We start from the raw sequence: 23,193 nt of genomic DNA, 5'->3' as shown, positions 1-23,193 counted from the left end.
ACAGATAATGGGATAAAGTTCATTACAATGGCTCATAAATGATCACATGAGCCTAAGCAAAAAGGAAGGGGAAAACAATAGCTAGTAGGTATAAAACACATATTTTCAGGTATTTTCACATACCTGAACCCTTACAACAGTCCTATGGAGATACACATTATTATCCCCAGCCCTTCTATTATATTTTATCACCACCAAACTGGCCATTAGGAGCTTAGAGGGCAGAACCTTCTGCAAAAGTTTTTATTTATGGCATTCTTCAGCTCCTTGTTCCTTAGACTGAAAATGATTGGGCTGAGGAAGGGGGTGAAGACAGTATAGGTGGTGGCCATCAAGGCATCACTGTACATAGAATGGAGGCCCTTGGGTTTGAGGTAGATAAGGGAGGCAAAACTATAGTGCATGACCACCACAGTGAGGTGGGATACACAAGTGGAGAAAGTCTTGTGCCGGCCCTCAGCAGAAGGAATCCTCAAGATGGCAGGCACAATGAAGACATAGGAGAGGATGATGAGGAACAAACAGCCTATCAGGGCTGTGACACACACCAGCATCACACCCATGATGACAGATGATGTCTTGTTCCCACAGGCCAACTTCAAGAGGGAAAGCACATGACAGAGAAAATGGTGGATCACATTAGACCCACAGAAAGTGAGGTGAAAAACTATCATTGCCACCATCATCCCCATGACCGAGCCACCAGCCCAGGTCCAGGCCACAAGATGGGCACAGCCACGGGGACTTATTAGCATGTTGTAACGCAGTGGGTAGCAGATGGCCACGTAGCGATCATAGCTCATGACCATGAGAAGGAAGGAGTGAGTGAAGCCAAACATGAAGGAGAAGAACATCTGAATGGCACAAGCCACAAAGGTGATGGAACGATGGGTGAAAAGCAGATCAGCCAGCATGCGAGGGGTGATGGCAACAGTGAACAGAATCTCAGAGATGGAGAGGGCACACAAGAAGAGGTACATGGGTGTGTGGAGTCTGCGTTCAATCCAAACTGTGGCCATGATAAGAAGGTTGCCAAGCAATGTGAACAGGAACATCAGGAGGTACAGCAGGAACAAGATAGGCAGGAGCTGCTGGGGGCAGGCTGAGAAGCCAGAGAGGATAAATTCAGATATGGTGCTGTAGTTCTGACCAGGCATGGATACTGTATCTGGTGAGATCAGAAACAAAATTAAGTGACAGTGGTTAAAACTTAGACTCTAGCACAGACCAAATGGCCCCAACAGCTCTATGCTATTCAACAACTGGTGGAACTTTATGGGTCTCACTTTCCTCATCTGTTAAATGGATTAAATAATAATAGTTCTTAACATTCAGCAATGTGACAAAGATCAAACGAGATCAATATATTAGATGACCAAGTCAGATTTTGGCTACTAATTGGGTTTCCATTAACACTGACTAACATAAAGAAAAGGTTCAATACTTGGAGCCATTAGAGACAGGCATGGATGATCAGGGTCAGATTCCCCTGAAAATGTGCCAGTTCTAGAAAACATTTATTTTGATCTTGAGCTTTACATTTTTGTTCCCCGAGAGTCTTTGTCTTTTAATTGCTTATTTAACCCATTTACATTTATTTTAATACTCATTTATTGATACTCATTTATGCCATCTTATTTCAAATTACACATTTACTATTCTAATAAATCTGAATAGAAAATTCGAAAATAAAAGGATGGGTAAATATATGTCTGAAGAATATGCACCAAAGGAAAGCTGAGGCTGCAACCTTAATAAAAAAGTGGAATTTAAGGAAACAATGATCGCAAGTTCTCTAATACAATACACCTCTACAGGGAAGTAGAGTTCCTTAACACATGGCTGATCTGTGGTCTGGACATGGAAGAAAGCCTTGGACATCTTCTACCAGTGTAAAATGAAACTTTCACTAAGTAATGGGATAATATTAAAAGCCTGCAGGTACCAGATTGAAAAGATGCCTACTGGTCAAAAACAATAATCATTGTACAGAAGATGGAGGAACAAGCTGAATTATATAATGAGAAAGCTTTCAGAAAAATCCAGAAGGTGGGTAATTCCACAGAACAAGTGGTCTGGTTTCACTGATAGAGGTACATTGAAGGGATAAGAGAGATTCCAGGACATAATAACTGGATGCAACATAGGGAACTAGTTGAATCTTGATCTACATAACCAGCTGTAAGTATTTTAAGGCAATAGAGAACATTTTGATTACAGTATGAATGAATGATTACGTATGAGTAATATTAAAGCATTATTATTGATCTAATTGTGAATTTTTTAGAGACAAGGTCTCACTCTGCCCCCCAGGTTACAGTGCAGTAGTAGGATCATGACTCACTGCATCCTGGAACTCCTGGGCTCAAGTTATGCTTCTTCTCAGCCTCCTAAATAGCTGGGACTACAGATGTGTGCCACCTCACCTGTCTAATTAAACATTTTTTTTTTTTCATAGAGACAGGGCTTTGCTTTGTTGCCCAAACTGGTCTCTAATTCCTGGCCTCAAGCAATCTTCCTGTCTCAGCCTCCCAAAGTGCTGGGATTATACACATGAGCCACCATATTCAGCTAATTATTTTTTTAAGTGTTATCTGGTTATTTTGACTATGAAGAAAAATGTTTAGTTTTTCAATGCATACCAAGATTTTTAAATCTCACACACACACACACGCCCACACACTAAGGGACAGAGAATAATATTTATACCCATTAAAAGAACATAGCAACCAGCATCGATACTATAAATCCATATAACTATATATCCTGGAATATTCATTAATAAATAATCAATACAACTTCAGTGAGATAGATAGAAATAGCCAAATCGATGGCAGATTGATTATTTTTTTTTGAGACGGAGTCTTGCTCTGTCACCCAGGCTGGAGTGCAATGGTGCGATCTCGGCTAACTGCAACCTCCCCTTCCCAGGTTCAACTGATTCTCCTGACTCAGCCTCCCTAATAGCTGGGATTACAGGCGCGTGCCACCACGCCTGGCTAATTTTTGTATTTTTAGTACAGGCAGTGTTTCACCATGTTGGCCAGGCTGGTCTCAAACTCCTGACCTCAGGTGATCCGCCCACCTCAGCCTCCCAAAGTGCTGGGATTACAGGTGTGAGCCACCACACCTGGCAGATAGATTATTATAGTTAGAAATTTTAACAGAGTTCAGAAATGCAATTTATTAATTATTAATTACAAAGCAATTAATAATATCCAGACATTAGCTATTATATATATTAGACTCTTCACCAAAAAGAAAATTAACACTCTTTCAACCACTCAGCGACTTTTACAAAAATGGACATTTCATTAGGATATAAAAATTTATTTAATTCCAAAGCATAATAATATGATATAGATTATAATGAATTAACATTAAAAATCAATAGGGAAGAAATAGCTTTACAAATCTCATGTGTTTGGAAGATAACTATATAATTAAATAATCTACAGTTTCAACAGTAAATCATAAAATAGAGGAATATTTAGAATTAAATGATAATTTAAATATTGAATGTCAACATTTTAACCTAAAATAGTACTTTGAAGGAAATATACAGCTCAAAATACCTTTATCAAAAAACTGCCTCAAGAAAAAAATCATGCATAATAAAATCAAAATGAAGTTATTGGAAAAAATTAATAAGATAAACAAGAAGAAGGTACCAATAACAGAACCCAAAATTACAAATGAGAAATAATTACAGAGACAATTGATATTTTTAAATTAATAAAAACAGTAAAAGAAATAACAAATTTACATTGTAGATGAAATGAACAAGTACTTAGAAAAATATAAAATTCCAAAACTGGTGCAAGAAAAAAGGGGATGCTATATGCTCAAATAAGCTTTAAAGAAATTGAAATGGTAGTCAAAGATCGTCTCTCTAAAATCTTTGCCCCAGTGGGTTTTATTAAAGTGTGGTAAGTACTATTAAACTGTTAAAAAAAAAAAAACAGTTGGTTAGAATCTTACACATGATCTTCAAAAAAATAGAAAAGAGTTAGGAAATCTGACAAACACATCTCCTCAAGTTAATGCAATCTTGGTCTAAAATCAGGCAAGAATCTTCACTGAAAAAGAGACAATTATAGGCCTACTTCACCTATCCAGGCAGATTTAAAATTCCAGAATAAAACATAACCTATTCAAATCTAATGGTGTATTAAAAATAGTTTACCATGATCAAGTGGCATTGGTTTATTCCATAAATGACAAGATTGGTTAACATCAGAAAACCTATCATACAATTTATCACAGGAATCAATTTAAAAAGAAAAATCATGATTATTTCAGTCAAGGCATAAATACATTCTCTAAAACCCTACTCCTATTATGATTTAAAAAAAAAACACTTCACAACACAAAATCCAAGGAGACTTTCTTAACTAGATATAGAATATATAGCACAAAATTAGCAAATACAACACCGAAGAAGAAACTTTTCCATGCATCACTTTAGAGTCAAGAAAAAGCCAAGGATACTCACTAATTCCGCTGTTCTTTAACATGGAGCTGAAAGTCGTGAGTGATGGTATAAGGTAAGAGAAAGAAACAAGTTATCTAAGGTATCTAAGGACTGGAAGGGAAGAGACGTGATCATCTACCTAGAAAAGATAAAAGAATGATGACATCATATATTAGAACAGCAACAGAGCCCAGTGATGCAGAAGGCAAGGTCAGCTGGCAAAAACCCCGGTGATCCTCCTAGTATCACACCAGTAACAAGCATTCAAGAAGTATAATCTGAATACAGAGAAAGAGAACAGTCCCAATAGCAACACAAACTATTAATATAAAGAAACATCGCTCAGGATCCCTTTACACCTCAAAGTTACTAAGCACTCTAAAGGGCTTTTGTTTATGTGGTTTAGAACTATCCATTTTTACCATATTGGAAATGAAAATTGAAAATCATTAAAAATATTTAGTTATTAGTATATTTAAAAAAGCATGCCCAGGCACGGTGGCTCACGCCTGTAATCCCAGCACTTTGGGAGGCCGAAGTGGGTGGATCACTTGAGGTCAGGAGTTTGAGACCAGCCTGGCCAACATGGTGAAACCAGGTCTCTACAAAAAATACAAAAATTAGCTGGGCATGGGGGCACGCGCCTGTAATCCCATCCACTCGGGAGGCTGAGTCAGAGAATCACTTGAACCCGGGAGGCGGAGATTGCAGTGAGCCGAGATCATGCCACCGCACTCCAGCCTGGGCAACAGAGTGAGACTTCGTCTCAAAAAAAATTTTCTAAATAGCAATAATAAGTCTATTGAATGCTAATATGAGAAACATTTTCAGGCAAATAATCACATTAGGAAAAAAGCATTTCATGAGAAGAGTGGCCTTGTTTGACATTTTAGCCAATACCTCATATGTCCTAGCTTGGCAGGAAACAGCTTGATGCTTTCATCTTCCTCTTCATTCAGTCTGTGGCAATATATTGAAGCATATGATGAAAATATATTCTCACATGTAAATTTGAAAAATAAGGATTTCAGGGACCACTCTGCAGAGGTCCTCATGTCACACTTTGAAAAAATCTGCTATAAAATATCTAGGAATTAACCAAAAACATGACATAGCTCCAAAGAAAAAATTTTAAATACATACTAATAAAAATGTAGAAGATGATCTGAACACATGGGGAGCAGTACAGAGTCTTGGCTGGGATGGCCTGATGTGCTAATGGTGTCAATTCATCCTCAAATTATAACCTCAATACTTAATAATACTCAATAATATAATATTGTATTATATTTACAATTCCAGTGAATCAACTGTAAATTTGATAAAACTATTTGAAAATTCCTTCAGAAAAATAAATATCAAGCCAGGCACGGTGGCTCACACCTGTAATCCCAGAACTTTGGGAGGCCGAGCTGGGCAGAACACTTGAGGTCAGGAATTCAAGACCAGCCGGAGCAACATGGCGAAAGCCTGTCTCTACTAAATATACAAAAATTAGCCAGGTGTGATGGCCCACTTGTAATCCCAGCCACTTGGGAGGCTGAGGCACGAGAATTGCTTGAACCTGGGAGGCGGAGGTTGCAGTGTGCTGCCTGGGTGACAGAGTGAGACTCTGTCTAAAATAAATAAATAAATAAATAAATAAATAAATAAATAAATAAATAAATAATGGAATCAAGGGAAGAGCTGTTCCCTCCCACGCGCTGAGATACACAATAGAGTCATAGTCATTTTTAAAATTATGAAACGTGGAACAGACATAGGTCTGGGTAAGTTGATTGGAAATCTCAGAAAATAACCCTGCATTATTCAAAACCTAATATAGTACACGATAAATGTACCGGCACAAATCAAGAGGAGAAGGTAGATTGTTCACCCACTGTAGTGAGAAAACTGCTCATTTTATGAAGCAAGTCAATCTGAATTTCTGCCTAACTCTACATACAAAGGAGGATCCAGATGCATTCAAGAAATAAATACCAAATATCAAGGTGTAAATTTAAGAGAAGAAAGTATAGGAGAATAACTTTGTGATCTAGGCTTGAGGAAAGACTTCCTAAACAAAATTTCCAAAGCACAATCATTAAGATGATTTTTAAAACATTAAAAAAATCAACATTGAGGATTTCCATTCAACAAAGGATTTCCAGGATGAAGTTAACAGGCAGATGGGAAATGGGGAAAAATTATTTGCATTGTCTAAAACCGACAGGAGCACATCCAGTGGTGTGGGGAATTTCTTAAAAACTGACAAGAGAGTTGTATCTAGAACAAACAAGAAACCAGTTATATCAAGAAGAAGTAGGTATCTTAATGCAAAAATGAGCAAAAGATGTGAGAAGATAATGAACAGGAATTACTCGGGCAGATGAAAGGATGCTCAAAAAAAAAAGAAAAAAGAAAAAGAAAACAAAAAGGAAAAGAATGGAGGGAAGGGGAAAATGAAAGAGAGAGTGGAATTTCACTGTATACCTATGCAATTCCCAAAATTATAAAATGTCCAGTATTGGTTGGGCTATGAGGAGAAAGAAATATTTACGCACTATAGGCTGGGCGCAGTGGCTCACGCCTATAATCCCAGCACTTTGGGAGGCCGAGGCAGGAGGATCACATGAGGCCAGGAGTTTAAAACCAGCTATGCCAACATGGCAAAACCCTGTCTCTACCAAAAAGACAGAAATCAGCCAGGCTGGAGGTACACATCTGTAATCCCAGCTACTTGGGAAGCTAAGGCATAACAATCACTTGAACCCCTGGAGGTGGAAGTTTCAGTGAGCTGAGATGCCGCCACTGCACTCCAGCCTGGGCCACAGAGTAAGACTCCATCAGAGGAAGAGGAAGAGGAAGAAGAAGAAGCAGAAGGAGAAGGAGAAGGAGGGGAAGGGGAAGGGGAAATACTTACATACTATTAGTGGGCATGTAGAATGTTGGAAATTAAAATTTTTAATGGGATTCATGCTCTGTGTACCAGCAAATTTGCTGCTGTGTATCTATCTTGACTTCTGAAACCTGTTTATAGGGGGACATGTAAAAGAATGTTTCCTGCAGCAGTTATTTTAGTGGGGGTGATGGATAAGCCTGCTTGTCCCTAACTGGGGAGAAGGCAGGTAAAAGTATATAGAGGCAAACAACGGATATAGAGGCAAAAGGATGTAGAGCTTTTGTCACGAGTTAGATGCACACATAGTAATATAAATGAACTTTTAAAATAATATTGAGTGAAAAAAACAAAAAAACAGAATGAACTCTTGTGGACATATTAAGAATATATGTACATAAAACTATTCTGAATGATATAGTAATAATGAACCCATGTCATTTGTCAAAATCCATATACACAATGCAAAGAGTATAACCTAATACAAACTATGAAATTTAGTTAATAATAATGCATCAATATTGGTTCATCGATTGTAACACAGGTGATACAGAAATGCAAGATGTCAATAATAGGAGAGACAATCCCACATGCAGGGGTGAAGCGTATGTGAGAACTCTCTATACTTTCTGATCAATATTTCTATAAAGTTAAAACTGCTCTAATAAAATTAATTCCATTAATTTACCGTTTTAAAATAGTCACATTAAATCTTGTGCAGACAGAAAGCAATGTGTTTCTTACAAGAACATATACTAATCAAAAAGTGCATACTAAGTATGTGAAAATGCCTGTCAAAGAACGGAAACAAAGTGAAACAAATGAAATAAGAGAAGGATCTTTCGCAAATCAATGTTAATCAAAAGCCACAAACTGAAAATATCACGGACTCAAACCTTCGCACCTGAATTCTACCATAAAAGAAACAAATATTTTTATGAATAATGTGAGCCACATTGCTACAAGAGTTTCTGAAATCCTTCTTTCTGGATGGGCCCATTCATCATTACATCCCCCTAGTAGTCTCACTAGGATATTTTCTGAAGTATCCCCTGACCAAAGCAGGAGTCAGTCAGGCGCTTGGAGAACACAGAATCACCCGGACAGTGAGGAACTTTACTGGAGTGACGATGACGTATCCCACTTATGACACGGAAGGAAAGTCTTCTGACCACGAAGCTGCCCTACCCAGAAACCATACTCCAGCATCAGCCACCTTCCTTCCCCATCCCTCCCATTGCTGGGCGCCCTCTCTCCTACTAAGCACTTCTCCATCTGCTCCACTCCTCTCCATCCCCTCTCCTGGGCCGCTGCCCCATCCTCATCTCCTCTCCTCTGCACACACTCCACTCTGGCTTCCAGAGAGAATTTCCTGAAATGTTTACAAGTTGTGGAGGCATCAGACTCAGGGTGGAAACCCCAGCCATCACTGTGTGTCTTTGGAGAAACGACTTTGCAGCTTCGAGGCTACTCTCCCCAAGTGAAAAACAGGAGTAACCAGAGCACTGTGAGAGTCCACCTTGCAAAAGTCATTGTCATTGACTGATAATGATTTTGGTCTTCTGAGCTGGTTTGTTTGTGTCGTTCTGTACCAAATGTCACTTGCTGACCCCATTCTAGGCTAATTCTCTGACCCCAGCAGGGTCCTTAGGATTTCTGGCAATGACATAACACAGTGTCTGATCCAACCAAGAGTCTCATCTAACCTTCCCCCTCTCCTCAAGCCCCTGTCTCACCCCTACAGTCCAACATCCCACCTCCTGCTTACTGGAGCAGCCACAGCTCTCAAGGCCCGGCTTCCCCATCTCCTCTGACAAGTGGACAGAATTCTGCCTACTCTGGTATCATTGCAGATGGCTCATACATACAGGCTGAGCAAACATCTCACAGCAATGGAGTGCATCCTGCCCTCCCACAGAGCCTTGCCCCCAGGTTAGCAGGGGCACAACAGTGAAGACAAAATATACCTAGAACAGGGTTTCTCAGTCTCAGCACTAGTGAGGTTTGGGACCGGATCATTCTTTGTGCTGGGAGCTGTCCTATGCTTTGTCTGACATTTAGTGGCATGCTTGGCCTCAATCTCTTAGATGCTAGTAGGAAAATCCCCCCAACCCCCATACACAAGTCCTGACAACCAAACCGTTTCCAGGCACGACCAATTGTCCCCTGAGGGCCAGAATCATGTCCAGTTGAGAACTGATATGAGTGCCTGGGCTCACTAAACAACCAGGCATCTTGAGTGGGCAAACACAGAAGGCCCCAGGCAGTCAACTAAAGTTGAGATCTCTCTCTTTTCCTCGTCTCCCCAGTTCTGCACCCCAACTCTAGGCTGGGTAGCTCCATCCACAGCTCTCTGACTCTGCCCTTGTACCCTCCTCCTCTTGGTCCACCTCCACCTGGGGCTGCCTTCAATGAAGTGGCTCTAAGGAAAAGGCACAAAAAACACCCTTTTTAGGTGTTTTCAAAGGACACCTGCAGGCAAGTGTAGGAGCCAGACCCAGGGCCTCCTTGAACTGGTGCTGTGAGCTTTATTCCTGCAGTGGCCTTCCCAGCAGGTCATTCCCATGGGCCTCTACAGGAAACCACGCTGGAAAGGCTGTCCTCTGGGTCTGGAGAGGCCAGGAAGAGCCTCAGGGAGAATTCAGGAACCTGCAGCCTCCACCTCTTCCTCCAGCACACAGGGCTCACTGCTACCTCTCTGCCCAGGGAGATTTTAGCTCATGCAAAGGATGGGAAGATTCCAGTCTCAAAGGAGACAGGGATGGAGAATTCTGGTTAAAGACTGATAAAGAAGGGCCATACTGAGGGATAGCCAACCTCTCCTTCCATCACAGCTGGGAACACAGTTTTTAAGATTTCTCTGGGGTTCTTATGTTCAAGAGGGTGTCTGTTCAGTTGGTTGGGGGCCTTAGGATTTTATTTTTATTTCTCAAAATCCAACAGACCCAGTGGTGCTCTGAGCAACTGGAAAATGAGGATGTTGTGTAAAACCTTGCAGAGCTCAGTAGGAGATCCACAGTGGAAATGTTTAATATATTAGAGCGAGAAATCACTATTCTTTCCTGGGACAATAAGTCTTCACTCACTTCTGAGCCCCATTAAGGACACAACCCAATATGCTTATCCTGGACTAGGCACGTTCTGTTCACAAAGCCATAAAATTAGATGCACAATCCAATTTGTCAGCAAGTACAAGTAGTATATAGCAAACTAGGCTCAAGGCAGTCTTTTTTTTTTTTTTTCTGAGACAGGGTCTCATTCTGTCACCCAGGTTGGATTGCAGTGATGTGATCACAGCTCACTGCAGCCTCAATCTCCTGGGCTCAAGTGATCCTCCTGCCTCAGCCTCCTGAGTATCTGGGACTAGAGGCTAGTGCAAGCATGCCCAGCTAATATTTTGTATTTTTTTTTTGTAAAATTGGGGTTTCCCTGTGTTGCCAAGGCTGGTCTCAAACTCCTGGAGTTAAGTTAACCTTCCACCTGAGCCTCCCAAGTAGCTAAGATTGCAGGCATGAGCCACCATGCCCACCTTCCACAGCTTGTATAGAGAAATCTCTTTCTAGAACTCAATCTCCCTCAAAGCCATTGAGAAATTATAAATAATAAGTAATTTTTGCTGGCACACTTGTCTTTTTACCTGTTACACAGTTTTAGAAATGAAGAGATGATCTATGAAGGGTGCTGGACATAGTATACAGCTCAACATATAGTAGACACTCATACAGTGGCTACCATTATTATTTTACTATTGCTGTGCAGCAGCATGGGAAGCAACCTAATAGCTGGGAATGAAGTGTCTGTTTACTAATTCAGTCTGAATGATGTGTCTGCCTAGGGCCATGTGTGTGTGTGATGATGATTTCCTCATCCTCACAAACTTATATAATCACAGACATAGGTCACTGATGGAAGTTCACAGACAGGATTCATTCAACCACACTGAACCCAGCCAAAACTAAGATTAGGCCCCTACCTCACACCATACACAAAGTTTGACACTCAAAATATATCAAAAACCCAAATGTAAGAGCTAAAACTACAAAACTCTTATGAGGCAACGTAGATGTTCATGACCTTAGATAAAGCAATACAATGTTTTTTTAGATGTGACACCAAAAGCACAAGCAACAAAAAAAAAACAATAGGTACACTGATGTTATCAAAATGTAAATCTATCGTGCTACAGAAAGATGCCAAAAAGACCATGAAAACACAACCCACAAACTATAAGGAAATAACTGAAAATCACAGATCAGATAAAAGAGTCTTAACTAAAAATATAAAGCATTCTTACAACTTAACAACAAAAATACAAACAACCCAATTGGAAAATGGGTGGAGTATCTCAATAGCTATTTCTCCAAGAACATATCTAAATAGCCAATAAGCACATGATGAGATGGTCAACATCCTTACTCACTAGGGAAATGCAGATCAAAACCACAATGAGATACCACTTCACACCCACGAAGATGGCTGTGATCAAAAAGAGAGTAACAAGTATTGGTGAGGTTGCAGAGACCTAGACCCCTGCAGCATTGCTGGTGGGAATGTAAAATGATGCATAGACTTTAGGAAACAGCTTGGAAGTTCCTAAAAAAATAAACATAGAAATACCACTTGACCCAGCAATTTCACTCCTAGGTATATATCCCCAGGAAATGAAAGCATATATTGCAACACTTGTACTGATCACTGATAGCATTATTACTCAAAATAGCAAAAATTAGAAACACTGAAATGTCCATCAATGACAAATGGGTAAATAAAATGTAGTGTATCCATACAATGGAATATTATTTGGCAATCAAAATGATATACTGGCCAGGCACGGTGGTTCATGCCTGAAATCCCAGCACTTTAGGAGGCCGAGGTGGGTGGAGTGTTTGAGGTCAGGTGTTCAAGACCAGCCTGGCCAACATGGTGAAACCCTGTCTCTACTGAAATACAAAAATTAGCCAGGCATGGTGGCAGGCATCTGTAATCCCAGCTATTTGGAAGGCTGAGGCAAGAGAATCACTTGAACCTGGGATGCGAAGGTTGCAGTGAGCCAAGATCATGCCACTGCACTCCAGCCTAGGTGACAGGGCGAGACTCTGTCTTGAAAAAAAAAATGATGTACTGATACAAGCTACAATGTAGGAGAACTTCAAAAACATTATGCTCAGTGAAACAATTCATTTGAAAATAAAAGAATTATATTTATAGTTGTCCATTGATATGAAACGTCCAGAAAAAGCAACTCTAACCAGACAGAAAGATTAGTGGCTCCCTAGGGCTGGAGGGCATGGAGATTTGGAGGAAACAGAGAGTGACTGATAATGAGTATGGGTTGTCTGTTTGTTTGAGACAAGGTTTGGCTCTGTTGCCCAAGTCAGAGTTCAGTGGTGATCATGGCTCACTGCAGCCTCGAACTCCTGGATGCAAGCAATCCTCCCACATCAGCCTCTGGAGTAGCTGGGGCTACAGGAATGTGCCACCCCATTTGGCTAATTATCAGAATTTTTGTGTGTGTCAGGAAGGGGAACATCACACACTGGGGCCTGTTGTGGGGTAGGGGGAGTGGGGAGGGATAGCATTAGGAGATATACCTAATGTTAAATGACAAGTTAATGGGTGCAGCACACCAACATGGCACATGTATATGTATGTAACTAACCTGTACGTTGTGCACATGTACCCTAAAACTTAAAGTGTAATAAATTTAAAAAAAAGAACTTGTGTGTGTGTGTGTGTGTGTAGATGGCATCTCACTATGTTGTCCAGACCGATCTTGAATTCCTGACATCAAACAATTCTCCCACTCGGCCTTCCAAAGCACTAGGATTTGAGTTTCTTTTTTGGATGACTAAAATACTCTAAGCCAGATTGTCATGATGGTTGCATAACTCTGAATACGCAAAAACCGCAGAAATGTGCCCTCTAATGGGTACATTGTATGGTAGGTGAATTACATCTTAATAAAGCTACCATAACTCAAAAATTAAAACTCAGATAAAGACATACAGATCAAGAGTTGTGGAAGTAAACATGCTTTTAACATTTACTGAGCACCTACTATGTGAAGAGTGTTGTCATATACAGAAATCTTTACACCTGCCTTACAAGGTAAGCATTACTAGCCACACTGTGCAGACAAGGTGATGGTCATCCTCCTATCATATTCTATCAGCACTTCCACACCAGCTACTCAGGTGCCTGAGGAATAGAGTTTGCTGAGGAAGGTCCTCTTCATGGCAACCTTCAGTTCTTTGTTCCTGAGGCTGAAGATGATGGGGCTGAGGAAGGGCGTGAGGACTGTGTAGGTGGTGGCCATCAGGGTGTCACCCTCCTGAGAGTGGGGACCTTTGGGCTTGAGGTAGATGACAGAGGCAAAGCCATAGTGCACAATGACCACAATAAGGTGAGAGGCACAGGTGGAGAAGGCCTTGTTCCGACCTTCAGCAGAAGGGATCTTCAAGATGTCCGCCACGATGAAGGCATAGGAGAGGAGGATGAGGAGAAAACAGCCCAGCAGTGCCATGATACATACCAAGCCCACGCCCAGGGCCACAGCTGGTACGTTATTTCCACAGGCCAACTTCAACAGAGGTGGCACATGACATAAAAAATGCTGGATCTCATGGGATCCACAGAAAGTCAGTTGGAAAATGGCCATTGTCACCACCACCCCCATGACCGAGCCACCAGCCCAGGAGCAGCCCACCAGGCAGGCGCAGCCCCGTGGGCTCATGAGCACGTTGTAGCGCAGGGGATGGCAGATGGCCTCGTAGCGGTCGTAGCCCATGACAGTGAGCAGGAAGGAGCGGGTGAAGCCGAAGCTGAAGGAGAAGAACATCTGACTGGCACAGGCCAGGAAGGCGATGGAGTGCTGGGTGGACAGCAGGTCGGCCAGCATGCGCGGGATGACGGCCACGGTGTAGAGGATCTCGGAGACGGAGAGGGCGCACAGGAAGAGGTACATGGGCGTGTGGAGGCTGCGCTCGCTCCAGACGGTGGCCATGATGAGCAGGTTGCCCAGCAGCGTGAACAGGTACATCAGCAGGAACAGCAGGAAGAGCATCAGTTGGAGGTGGGGGAAGGCAGAGAAGCCGACGAGGATGAATTCAGACATGGAGGTGTGGTTTAGCCCCAGCATGATGGCCACCCCTAGTTGGGGAAGAGAGGAAAGAAGACCCAGTGGTTAGGAGCATGGGGGTGTCTAGTGATTCCTGCCTGGGAGGACATCTGAGAGTGCCTCCTTCATCTGTCCAAGCCATGGTTACTCCATCTGCAGAAAGGCATTAATAATAATGTATTGAGGTTTAAATAAGATCACTCATCTTAAGTGCTTTGCACAGGTCCTGACACAAAGTAAGAATTTAATAAATTATAAATATTGATAGTAATAATTATTCTGCTATTGTTATTGCCATCATGATTATTAGATCCATGCACCACCACCTACACCTTGCTTTTCTGCCTTTGTTCATGCTGGTCTTTTCATGCTTCTCCCTATCTTTATGGGTCCAAATCCCACCTGAATTTTATGAGCAAGCTGCTCCCTGATTGCCACCTTCAGCTGGAAGTCATCTCTTCCCTATGTCATGGAAACGTCCGGACTCTGTTTAATTCTCGGCACCACTGCTTTCTAGCTGTGAGATGCAGGGCAGGTTGCTTCCCCTCTCTGAGCCTCATTGCTCCCCTGGAAAATTGAAACCACCTTTGCAAAATTATGACTGAGACAGCGAAAGAGATCTAACTTAACCAACTCCATCTTGCTTCTAACCTCCAAGCTGTCCTTGTTCATTCCAGGACATAGGGTGAACTAACTTTGGGAGAAATTTAGTTTATAGTTTGTAGTTTATAGTTTGGAACAAGGACGATAACAGCCCTTTCCCAAAGCAGACCTCCTTCTTGTCTGGGCATTAGATTGCCTTTGTAGAACTAACATTAGCCACAAGATTAGAAATTATGGTTTAGGAGTCATGCAGCTGGAGGCTACAAGATTCTGACCCTCCCTAAATTGCTCCCAAGATCAGTGCTTGAGATATTTTGCAGATCCTGCACTTGATGGATCAGCTGGCACCACCCAGGTCGATAAACTGGCTCAACTGATCTTGTGGCCCCCACCCAGGAGCTGACTCACCGCAAGAAGACCGCTTTGATTTCATCTCTGACCAATCAGCACTCCTGGCTCACTGGCTTCCCCTCCACCCACCAAGTTGTCCTTAAAAACTCTGCTCCCCAAGTGCTCAGGGAGACTGATTTGAGTAATAATAAAACTCCAGTCCCCTGCCGAGCCAGCTCTGTGTGAATTACTCTTTCTCTATCACAATTCCGCCTTTTTTTTTTTTTTTTTTTTAAGACAGAGTCTCACTCTGTCCCTGCTGGAATGTAGTGGCATGATCTCGGCTCACTGCAACCTCCGCCTCCTGGGTTCAAGAAATTCTCCTGCCTCCGCCTCCTGAGTAGCTGGGATTACAGGCCCGCATCACCACACCTGGCTAATTTTTGTATTTTTAGTAGAGATGGGGTTTAACCATGTTGCTCGGGCTGGTCTTGAACTTCTGAGTTCAAGTGATCAGCCTGCCTCAGCTTCCCAAAGTGCTGGGATTTATAGGTGTGAGCCACCATGCCCAGTCAAAAACTTCTTAGCAGAAAATGGTTATGGTCCACTGACCTCTAGGTTATGGGCCCAGCATGCTTCCACTACGTGACTCTGCTGGTCTCCTCCTCTTTTTGACACCAACCCCAATCCTCCAATCCCAAGCCTAACAGCAAAAACCTAGGCTATCAGCCATGGCTTCTCTCATCACCTTCCCTGAGTGGCCACAGAGTCAGATCTGCCCAATTTCTCTGCCAGGGCAGCTCTCCTCCCTGCACCAATAGGAGCCCTTCTACTTTATTTAGTTTATGGAAGTTCCCCAACAAACTAAACTAGGAGGCTGTGACTCCTCTCCCACTCTCTTTCTTGCCAGTCTGCAAACAGGCTAGATGCAAAATACAAAAGTTTATGTTACAATGCAAACTGGATCAATGAATGAATGGATAAACAAAATGTGGTCCGACCACACAATGAAATATTATGCAACCATGCAAAGATTGAATCAGTGATACATGCAACAGCGTGGATGCACTTTGAGAACATGAGGCTGAGTGAAGGAAGCCAGACACGAAAGGCCACATAGTATATGATTCCATTTATAAGAAATGTCCAGAATAGTTAAATCCACTGAGAAAGAAAGCAGATACATGGTTGTCAGGGAATGGGGCTAGTGTGGGATGGGGAATGACTGACGAATGGATATGAAGTTCTTTTTGGAATGGTGACAATGTCTTGTAACTAGAGGTAGTAGCTGCACAACATGTTAATGTACTAAATGCCACTGATTGTCCACTTTAAAATATTTAAAGGATAATTTCAGGTTAAATAAATTTAATCTAAATTTTTGAAAGCTCATGCCAGTTAAAACAGCTTTTATCTAAAAGATAGAAGACAATAAATAGCTTTGTCCAAAAGATAGAGAATCCAGGTGAGAACACAGAGCAAAGGGAATCCTCATACACTGTTGGTGGCAATGTAAATTAGTACAGTCACTATGGAGAACAGTATGGAAGTTTCCCACAAACTAAAATAGAACTACCTTACAATCCAGCAATCTCACTGCTAGGCATATACCCTAAAGAAAGAAAATCATAATTTTATTTTTGAGAGAGTCTCACTGTATTGCCCAGGCTGGAGTGCAATAGCATATTCTCACCTCACTACAACCTCCACCTCCTAGGTTCAAGAGATTCTCCTGCGTCACCCTCCGGATTAGCTGGGATTACAGGTGCCTGCCACCACACCCAGCTAATTTTTGTATTTTTAGTAGAGAGGGGTTTCACCATTTTGGCCACGCTGGTCTCAAACTCCTGACCTCAAGTGATCCACCCACTTCAGCCTCCCAAAGTGCTGGGATTACAGATGTGAGCCAGGAAATTAGTACATTGAAGAGATTTCTGCACTCATGCTTACTGCAGCACTATTCACAATAGCCCAGATTCGGAAGAAACCTAAGTGTCCATCAACAGAGAATTAGATAAAGAAAGTGTGGTACATATACACAATGGAGTATTACTCAGACACAAAAAAGGAATGAGATCCAGTCCTTTGTAACAAAATGAATGGAACTGGAGGTCATTATGTCAAGTGAAATAAGCCAGGCACAGAAAGACAGACTTTGCATGTTCTCATTCATTTGTGGTAGCCAAAAATTAAAAGAATTGCATTCAGGGACATAGAGAGCAGAAGGATGTTTATTAGAGGCTGGGAAGGGTAGTGCACATAGCTGGGGGGAGTGGGGATGATTAATGGGTAAAAAAGTATAGTTAGACAGAATGAATAAGATCTAGTATTTGATATCACAACAGGGGGATTACAATCAACAATAATTTAATGTATATTTTTAAAGAGCTAAATATAATTAGTTAATATAATAAGTATAATTGGAGGCTGGGTGTGGTGGCTCATGCCTGTAATCTCAGCACTTTGGGAGGCCAAGGCGGGCAGATCACGAGACCATCCTGGCCAACATAGTGAAACTCCGTCTCTGCTAAAAATACAAAAATTAGCTGGGTGTGGTGGCATGTGCCTGTAGTCCCAGCTACTCGGGAGGCTGAGGCAGGAGAATCGCTTGAACCTGGGAGGTAGAGGTTGCAGTGAGCCAAGATCATGCCACTGCACTCCAGCCTGGGCGACAGAGTGAGACTCTGTCAAAAAAAAATTATATATATATATATATAATTGGAATGTTTGTAACACAAAGAAACAACAAATGCTTGAGGTGATGGTTGAGGTGATGGATCCTGTATTTACCCTGATGTAATTATTACTCATCGTATGCCTTTGTCAAAACAGCTCATGTACCCCATAAGTATACACATCTACTATATACCTATAAAAAATAAAAAGGAATAAAGCACTGACCCATGCAACATGGATCATGACCCATGCAAAATGAGGAGCCTTGAAAACACGATATTGAGTGGAAGAAGCTAGACAAAAGAGTCACATATTTTCTGATCCCATTGCTATGAAATGTCCAGAACAGGCCAATCCATAGAGACAGAAAGCAGGTGTTGGTTGACAGGGGCTGGGAGGGGGGAATGGGGAGTGATTGCTCATGGGTACGGGTTTTTAAGGGTGGGGACAAAAATATTCTGAAACTAGATAGAGGTGGTGGTTGTACAACCTTGTGAATGTACTAAACAGCACTAAATAGTACACTTTATACTATTTAATTCAATATTATGTGAATTTTATTTCAATGTTTAAAAAGTACACCATGGGGCCGGGCACAGTGGCTCACGCCTGTAATCCCAGCACTTTGCAAGGCTGAGGCAGGTGAATCATCTGAGATCAGGAGTTCGAGTCCAGCCTAGCCGACCTGGTGAAACCCTGTCTCTACTAAAAATACAAAAATTAGCTGGACATGGTGACACATGCCTGTAATCCCAGCTACTCAGGAGGCTGAGGCAGGAGAATCAATGAGAATCACAGGAGAATCACTGAGACAGGAGAATTGCTTGAACCCGGGCGGAGGAGGTTGCAGTGAGCCGAGATTGCGCCACTGCATACCAGCCTGGGTGACAGAGCGAAACTCCATCTCAAAAAAAAAAAAAAAAAATGCACCGTGGGCCACCCTCAGCCTTGTTCTACCTCTCCCTGTCTCTGCACTGTGTTCACAGCCTAGCCTGTGCTCAGGAAGGGAGAGGGTCCTGGGGTGCCCAGGGTCAGTCCGGAGCTAAGGGAGGCAGAACCCACAGCGCTGTCCCGGCTCAGCCTTCCTGCTCCCGCCCAGGACAGCGCTGAGCCCCACCCCAGCTGTGTCTGAAAGCAGAGGGGGAGGCTCCTCAGGAAAGCTCAGGGATGGGTGGCTTCCGCCTCCACAGACTGAGACACGGGTGCCCACTGTGTCCCTCACACACCTGTCCATGTACCTGCATCCGCCTGCCACCTCTCCCCACGTGCTGCAGGCTCTGTCGCCAACACCAAGCGTGCACCCAACCGGCACGCGCGCGCACTAGCAAGAGTGTTCAGACCTGAGCCCTCACAGAGGCAGAGACCCTGCCCGCGGAGGTGGACACGCACCTGCAGAGCGTCCTGGCACCATGCACACCTGGATATGCGTGCAGACATGCGCAATCGCAGCACCACTCACGGAGACGCGCCGAGGATGGTACACGACGGTGTCCCCCCCACGCAACTTTCACCCGGGATCAATCAAATCACTGCACTCCAGCCTGGGTGGCAGAGTGAGACTGTATCTCCAAAAAAAGAAAGAAAAGAAAGAAAGAGAGAGAGAGAAAGAGAGAGAGAGAGAGAGAAAGAAAGAAAGAAAGAAAGAAAAGAGGAAGAAAAGAAAAAGAAAAGAGAAAGAAAAGAAAGAGAAAAGAAAGAGAGAAAAGAAAAAGAAACATCTTCTCCATCTACTTCCTTTCACTGCATTCTGCCCTTGAGTCAGGGACTGTGCGACAAATTCCTCTGTTTCTTCCATCTGATCCCAAATACATGAAATCTGGCAGATACTCATTTTTTTAATTGGCAAAATGTGTATGTATTTATGCTGTACAATATGACGTTTGGATATCTGTATACACTGCGGAAAGGTTCATTCAAGACTGTTAACATGTGCATTATCCCACATAGTTATCATTCTTTTCTGTGATGGCAATACTCAAAATCTACTCTCATTAATTTTCAAATATACAATAGATCGTTATTAATTATAGTCATCATCATGCACAATAGATCTCTTGGTCTTCCTGTCTAACTGAAATTTTATGTTCTTTGACCAACATCAAAAAGATGAAAGATAAAAAAAATGTTGGCAAGAATGTGAAGAAAAGGGAACTCTTGTAAACTGTAGGTGGGAATGTAGATGAGTACAGCCATTATAAAAAACAGTATAGAGGTTCCTCAGAAAATTAAAAATGGAATTATCATATAATCCAGCATATAATATCCAGCATATTATATAATCTGGGTATAGTATATATCCAAAGGAAATGAAATCAGTATATTAAAGAGATATCTTCACTCCCACATTCATTGCAGCACTATTCACAAAAGTCAAGAGATGGAATCAACCTAAGTGTCCATCAACGGATAAATGGATGAGGTAATAAATACACATGGAATACTATTCAGCCTTGAAAAAGAGGGAAATCCTCTCATTCATGACAACATGGATGAACCTAGAAGACATTGTGTCAAGTGAAACAAGCCACGCAGGTTCTCTTTAGTATTAATGGTAATTTATTCTAGATGAATTCCTTTTTTGGATCTTTTCACCTCAATGAGTTTCAGAGAAGGGAAAAGGGCTGTAAGCAGGAGCCTGCAGCATTTTCATTGCATTTATCTTGCGGTATCTGAATGACTGATGCACTGGTCTGTCTCCCTTCTTTGCCCAGAAGCTCTTAGAGGTGGAATCCAGGTCACAGTCACCATTCTAGCACATATTAGGTGTGTCATAAATATTCATAGGATAACATTTTCACTAAAGATCAGAAGGCTGAGTTGGGTTGAAGGGCTCTTCAATGCCTTGGTCAACTTCTTGCTCAAGAGGTCTCCTCCATCTGAGATAAGCACTGCCTGACAATAAATATTAGTAGAAACAGGAAACCTCATGCTTGATCTGCTCTTTGGTAACAGGGAGAAATAGAAAGAGCCACACTGGCTGCTTAAGATGATGAGAGTGATCAGCCTCAACCCCTAAAGACTGTGCATGAGATAACTCTTATCTCCAGCTCAGAGGAAGTTCAGCCTCAGCTACCACACACTTAACAGATGTATCCAGAGCATTGGAGCTCATCACTGAGCCAGGAGCTGTGGAGACTGCAATGGCCAGTACAGACCTAATGCCTGTTCTTGTGGACTTTACAGTGGAGGAGAGAAGGTAGATGATGAATAACTGAATTTCAGACAAGAGCAGGAGGAGCTTAAGGAAGGGATGGTAGTGGCTACAGGAGTAGGCAAACGAATCCTCAGAAAGCAGGACAGGCTGATAGGAGAGAACTTCACGGAGGAGGTAGCACTTCATTTGAGTCATTCTGCAGAGGGAGAGGAAAGGTTGTGCACCAAGCAGAGGGAAGGGCATGTGCAAAGGACTTAGGGTGGGAAAATGACTGCTCATCCAAGGAAGCGAAGAAGGCCAATATGAAAGGGGCCTTGGGCAGCTAGGAGTGAGGAGTGGCTCAAGAAGCCTAAAAGACAGGCAGAGGTTTGCATCCAAATGACCTTTCCCCATAATCCATCAGACCTGAGTTGACACAGGGGATACACACATAAGGGCAGGTGGGTTCAAGTGATGTCAACCACGTCTACAAAATGAATTTCAGATTAACTTGAGAATAGCCATCCAGATTTTAGAAGGGTTTTGCAACTCACAGACATGGAATGGGGTTGCAATGAGAGAGTCATTTGTTTGTTTTCTCTGCGAGTATTTATTGAGCATCTATTAGGTGCCAAGCAGTGAGAACACAAGGTTGGGCAAATACAGTGTGGCCTTATCTTCTTGGGGGGAACGTTGAGTAGAGAAAGATAGTAGGTATTGAACAAGTCATTTATATAATAAGGAGAGTGTGGTAAGTATTAGGATGGAGGAAGCAGAAGCCTGGCCCACCTCGGAGCTCTGGAGACCTTCCCCTCCATCCCATCCGGCAGCACAAAATGCTCACAGGGGCCACTCTTGGCACCAAGTACTTTGCATACTTTGGTTCTGATGTCCAAGATGCTGTGGTGCTTTCTGTAACATTTGGCTATGTGGAGTTCTGGGACTATAGTGTCTTGGGGAAGAAAGAGCCACTTCCAATGCCTACCTATGTCTCTTGCTGCTAATCAGACACCTAAGTTTGGACCTGAGGCTAAATGGAAAACTCTCTGGGACCATTTCCCCAGAGTAAGATGAGCCGTGTTTCTGTCTCCACTTAATCCCTGAGCTATGCATTCAAACCTAACCTCCCTGCAGCTCTGTAGCTGATCCTTAGAGACCCTTTCATTTGCAAAATAAAAATAAAAAAGAAAAAAAATGAAGTGGAGATGGAAATTGTGTGTCAACTTTTAATGAGTCCCCAGGTGTTAGTGAAAATCCCATGGCTTGTTCACTATCAAAACTTAGAATTGGCTTCCTGGGGATTGTTATGCAGTGGAGTTTGGCGAGTTGTGCAGACAGTTGTCCCATTGGGATCTTTAATACCAATCAAGGCTCTCACCATGTTCTTCTCTGCTGTGTCCTCCAGAAAAGATACCTGGGGGCTTTGAACGATGTGCATTGAGAGCTTTAGAGCAGGGCTGGAGGTGGCAGGTTCAGATAAATTTTACTAATTGCCTGGTTTGGAGACCCCATGACATCACTTCGGTTGAATGCTCCAGGGGCTTCTTTTCTTCTTTAAACAGAGACCAGCTGATCACCATTGCGAATTGTTTGTTTCTCTTCAGTTTCTTAAACACAGATTAATGATTAAGGGGAGACTTGTAGCATAGCCTGGATGGCTCCTTGCTTCACAGCACTGACTCATCGCAGACAGACTAAGGTTCAAATCCTGGCTCATCCACTTCCTGGCTGTGTGGCTTTGGTAAAGTGAATTGATCTCTCTGCACCTCCATCTGCCAATTGGGAGGCTAATGTTAACAGCACCTGCTTTCATTTCAGTATGCAACTCTGGACTGTGCTGTCAGATCACAGGTGCATCACCCCACACATGAGCAATCTTCCAGGGGCAAGGGCTTGATCTGACTCACCTTTGAGTCCATAGTGCCTGGAACTTGAGTTGACACTCAGCAGGACTCCATATATGTCAGTGAACTAGTTGATTC

General features: G+C 42.5%; 2 protein-coding genes across 2 annotated transcripts; both read right to left on the bottom strand.

Moving 5' to 3' along the window:
* Window positions 1–206: 206 nt before the first annotated feature.
* OR10H3 (olfactory receptor family 10 subfamily H member 3) lies at window positions 207–4,562 on the bottom strand. The gene is made up of 2 exons (XM_524143.2): window positions 4,496–4,562; window positions 207–1,168 (listed from the first exon to the last, which is right to left on the bottom strand). The coding sequence occupies exons 1-2, from the start codon at window positions 4,515–4,517 to the stop codon at window positions 207–209; spliced, it is 984 nt and encodes a 327-aa protein (XP_524143.2). The 5' UTR covers window positions 4,518–4,562.
* An 8,870-nt stretch (window positions 4,563–13,432) lies between these two features.
* OR10H2 (olfactory receptor family 10 subfamily H member 2) lies at window positions 13,433–14,510 on the bottom strand. Its single transcript, XM_524142.7, has one exon. It carries the CDS (start codon window positions 14,488–14,490, stop codon window positions 13,543–13,545), a length of 948 nt encoding a protein of 315 aa, XP_524142.1. The 5' UTR covers window positions 14,491–14,510; the 3' UTR covers window positions 13,433–13,542.
* Between the last annotated feature and the right edge of the window lie 8,683 nt (window positions 14,511–23,193).

The sequence above is a fragment of the Pan troglodytes genome, chromosome 20, assembly GCF_028858775.2.
Source record: "Pan troglodytes isolate AG18354 chromosome 20, NHGRI_mPanTro3-v2.0_pri, whole genome shotgun sequence".
In the NCBI taxonomy this organism is placed as follows: Eukaryota; Metazoa; Chordata; class Mammalia; order Primates; family Hominidae; genus Pan; species Pan troglodytes.
The sequence above is the reverse complement of the archived record's forward strand: the minus strand, read 5'-3'. Positions and strand labels throughout refer to the sequence as shown.